We start from the raw sequence: 4548 nt of genomic DNA, 5'->3' as shown, positions 1-4548 counted from the left end.
GTAATTTCCACATATTCCACAGAATATATCTGTTGGTCTCAGCAGTACGCAGTAAGAGGGATGGCTGAAAAGAGAGATATACACTTACTTTATTTGGGACACCTGTACACCTCTGTATTCAGGCGGTTATCTAATCTACCAATGGGTGGCAGTTGTGCAATGCATAAAATCATGCAGATACGGGTAGGAGCTTCTGTTAATGTTCAAATCAACCATCAGAATGGGGAAAAAATGTCATCTCAGTGATTTCAAGCATGGCATGATTGTTTGTGCAAGACAGGCTGGTATGAGTATTCCTATAACTGCTGATCTCCTGGGATTTTTATGCACAATAGTCTCTAGAGTATGCAGAGTATGGTGCGAAAAAACAAAAAACATCCACTGAGCAGCAGTTCTGAGGGCAAAAAATGCATTGTTAATGAGAGAGGGCCAGACTGATCAAAGCAGACAGGAAGGTGGCAGTAACACAAATAACCACACGCTACAACAGTGGTATGCTGAAGAGCATCTCTGAACACTCAACACGTCATACCTTGAAGTGGATATGCTACAGCAGCAGAAGAACAAATAAGTCAAAGGATTTAGTCAAATTAATAAATACCTAATAGAGTGATCAGTGAGTGTATTGGAGTTTTCCCAGCTTGTGATTCTGTTTTGATGGTGAAGTGTGTGTGTGTGTATGTGACGTGAATTTATCTTTGTTGGTATTGTTGCCCTCTTTCCTCCAGCACAACATATTTTTTCAATCCTGCAAAAATCTGTGATGTTCAGCAGTCACTCAAATCATTAGACCAGCCCCATCTGTAAATTCTTAACAGCAGCACATTTCCAGATTTCAGTGTGGATGAATTGATGCCCCAAGTCCATTATGAAAATTAATTGAAAAAATAGATATTTTTTCTTTTTGGTTATGTGCTTTATTGGTAACAAAACAATTACTCAGGCATGGATGACAAGTGATATTATTAGCAGGCTTCCAAATTAGGAGTCCAACTAATTGAGTGAAATTGTCATGAGAACATATTTTCTTTATTTCAGTACTTAGCATGCAGATTTGCTATTTCCCTCTGCCTCCGCATAGGTCAAGGTTTCCGTCAATGTGTGCACATTTCCTCGCCAAGTCTTTTTTTTATAAATCCAAATTTATGCTCAGAAAGTGGCGTACGCACGTTTCAAGCCCTTTTTTGTGCATATGCAACGGTTATAAATCAGGCCCCTGGTATCTAGCTAGACTTTTAGACTTGTGTTAAACTATTTGCTAAAAATGTTTTACTGCATTCATCAAATTACAAAGACATTATATTTTCACTTTAAATTGACATAATGAACCTGGCTGAGCCTTACATTCTTCATATGTAGTGATGAAGACATCCATTTAGTGGTGAAATTCTGAACTGCAGAGATCAGAAAGCATACTCTAATTGTCAGTAATATTGTTTTGTTTTTTCAGCATTTGTCTAAAGGACACTCTTTCCTGGGCCAAATCACAAGAAAGAGAGATGCTCAACAAGGACTGCAGGGTGAGACCCTGAGAGAAGACCAAAGTCTTGACCAGGTCAGGAAAGAGATAGATCAGGAAGAGAGGGGGAAAAGACAGGTGGAGGACCAGAAGGAAGAGCTAGAGCAGAGACCAGATTTCCAGAGAGCGATGGAAGAGTTGGAACAGAGCCTTGATTTCCAGAGACAGAAGAAAGAGCTGGAACAGAGACCTGATTTACAGAAAGAGATGGAAGAGTTGGAACAGAGACCTGACTCACAGAAAGAGATGGAAGAGTTGGAACAGAGACCTGACTTACAGAGAGCGATGGAAGAGTTGGAACAGAGACCTGACTTACAGAGAGCGATGGAAGAGTTGGAACAGAGCCTTGATTTCCAGAGAGAGATGGAAGAGCTGGAACAGAGACCTGATTTACAGAAAGAGATGGAAGAGTTGGAACCAAGTCTTGATTTCCTGAGAGAGATGGAAGAGCTTGAACAGAGACCTGGTTTTTGGAGAGAGATAGGAGAGTTGCAACAGAGACCTGATTTACAGAGAGAGAAGGAAGGGCTGGAACAGAGACCTGATTTACAGAGAGAGAAGGAAGAGCTGGAACAGAGATATGGTTTCCTGAGAGAGAGTCAAGAGCTGGAACAAAGACCTGATTTACAGAGAGAGAGTCAAGAGCTGGAACAGAGATCTGATTTCCTGAGAGAGATGGAAGAGCTGGAACAGAGACCTGGTTTACAGAAAGAGATGGAAGAGTTGGAACAGAGACCTGACTCACAGAAAGAGATGGAAGAGTTGGAACAGAGACCTGACTTACAGAGAGCGATGGAAGAGTTGGAACAGAGACCTGACTTACAGAGAGCGATGGAAGAGTTGGAACAGAGCCTTGATTTCCAGAGAGAGATGGAAGAGCTGGAACAGAGACCTGATTTACAGAAAGAGATGGAAGAGTTGGAACCAAGTCTTGATTTCCTGAGAGAGATGGAAGAGCTTGAACAGAGACCTGGTTTTTGGAGAGAGATAGGAGAGTTGCAACAGAGACCTGATTTACAGAGAGAGAAGGAAGAGCTGGAACAGAGACCTGATTTACAGAGAGAGAAGGAAGAGCTGGAACAGAGATATGGTTTCCTGAGAGAGAGTCAAGAGCTGGAACAAAGACCTGATTTACAGAGAGAGAGTCAAGAGCTGGAACAGAGATCTGATTTCCTGAGAGAGATGGAAGAGCTGGAACAGAGACCTGGTTTACAGAAAGAGATGGAAGAGTTGGAACAGAGACCTGACTTACAGAGAGAGATGGAAGAGTTGGAACCAAGCCTTGATTTACAGAGAGAGAGTCAAGAGCTGGAACAGAGATCTGATTTCCAGAGAGAGATGGAAGAGCTGGAACAGAGACCTGGTTTACAGAAAGAGATGGAAGAGTTGGAACAGAGACCTGACTTACAGAGAGAGATGGAAGAGTTGGAACCAAGCCTTGATTTACAGAGAGAGAGTGAAGAGCTGGAACAGAGACCTGGTTTACAGAGAGAGATGGAAGAGTTGGAACCAAGCCTTGATATTCTGAGAGAGATGGAAGAGCTGGAACAGAGACCTGACTTACGGAGAGAGACAGAAGAGATGGAACAGAGACCTGATTTACAGAGAGAGAAGGAAGAGCTGGAACAGAGATATGGTTTCCTGAGAGAGAGTCAAGAGCTGGAACAAAGACCTGATTTACAGAGAGAGAGTCAAGAGCTGGAACAGAGATCTGATTTCCTGAGAGAGATGGAAGAGCTGGAACAGAGACCTGGTTTACAGAGAGAGAGGGAAGTGCTGGAACAGAGACTTGATTTACGGAGAGAGACAGAAGAGCTGGAAAGGATTAAGATTGAAATACAAATAACCAAGGACATGTTGAGAAGAAGGGAAGAGGAGGTGCAAAATCTGAAGGAAAAGATGGCCAGAGACATAGAGAAACTGAAGGAGGAAAAGGAAACAGAAATTGCAAGACTAAAGGAAGATCAGATAAGAGGGATGGAACAACTCAATAATGAGAAGGACCTGGAGGAAGAGAGGCTAAAGGAAAGGAAAAAGACACTGAAGGAGGAGAAAGAAGAAGAAACACACAGACAGATGGACACACCTTCTGATGAACTGGTACTTACATCTACCACAGAATATCTCACTCGATCTCAGCAACACATGGTTCGAGGGATGGTTGACAGTAGCACACAGACAGTTCGAGGTCGTCGGAGGTTCAGAAGAGTGTTGGGTTGGCTCAGGCAATGCTGCTGTCAGAGAGAGCCTGAACAATTGGAATGAGATATATGATGTGTGTGTGTGTGTGTGTGTGTGTGTGTGTGTGCACATCTGTGTACATGATTGTGTGTGTGGTTTAGACAATGGAAGAAATGTATTATGTTGGTACTGTAACTCCTGGATTCAATCAAAAGTGGTCTTAATTGAATGCACATTCATTGTATTTACATACATACTGAAATACAATGTTCATTTAAACCAATCTCACAATATATGGTAATACAATTATATTAATTAAAGCTATGTATGTACAGTACAGTAAAATAAAAAAGTACAGTTTAAATAGATAAATTTGACTACAGACATTGATGATGTACCTGATTAACACCAATGAAGATAATCATCTTCACATACATATTTTTTGTTACTTTTTATCAAGTGACCTATGCTTGACTTTGTAGCTTATACATTTTGAAAATGAACTTGATTGAGCAGTCCATTACAAATGCGTAGCATCATTCATTTTGGTGAAATTCGGAAATGCAGATATGAGAAAGCAAACCTTAATTTTCAGTGATTTTTCTTATTTCTTTTTTTCCAGCTTTTGCCTGAAGGACATTCTTTCCTGAGTCGAAACATGTGGAGATTAGCCAGAGTATTTTGTCAATGCTGGATATTTCTTTTATTTGTTTTTGTTTTGTCTGTATACATTCTTGAATTGCTCTGAGCACAAAGCCTTATTTGTAATATTAAATAGTAAATAAATAAAAAACAGAATTTTAAAGAGTTAAAGAAAATAAATGTCAATAAAATAAATGTTTACTCCA

At 40.6% G+C, this 4548-nt stretch overlaps 1 protein-coding gene across 2 annotated transcripts in view; it reads left to right on the top strand.

Annotated features, from left to right (window-relative positions):
• LOC133136883 (titin-like) overlaps positions 1–4548 on the top strand; it is a 27230-nt gene extending 22682 nt beyond the window's left edge. The window contains exons 2-3 of one of the 2 annotated variants that reach the window (XM_061254719.1): positions 1451–3230; positions 3270–4548. In XM_061254719.1, coding sequence (XP_061110703.1) covers positions 1451–3230; positions 3270–3784 — 2295 coding nt within the window. In that variant the 3' untranslated portion in view covers positions 3785–4548. Of the gene's footprint in view, positions 1–1450 lie in introns of both variants that reach the window. The other variant, XM_061254718.1, reaches the window with a different exon arrangement.

The sequence above is a fragment of the Conger conger genome, chromosome 9 (genome assembly GCF_963514075.1).
Source record: "Conger conger chromosome 9, fConCon1.1, whole genome shotgun sequence".
Classification (NCBI taxonomy): domain Eukaryota; kingdom Metazoa; phylum Chordata; class Actinopteri; order Anguilliformes; family Congridae; genus Conger; species Conger conger.
Note: the sequence above shows the minus strand (reverse complement) of the source record. Positions and strands in the feature narration are given on the sequence as shown.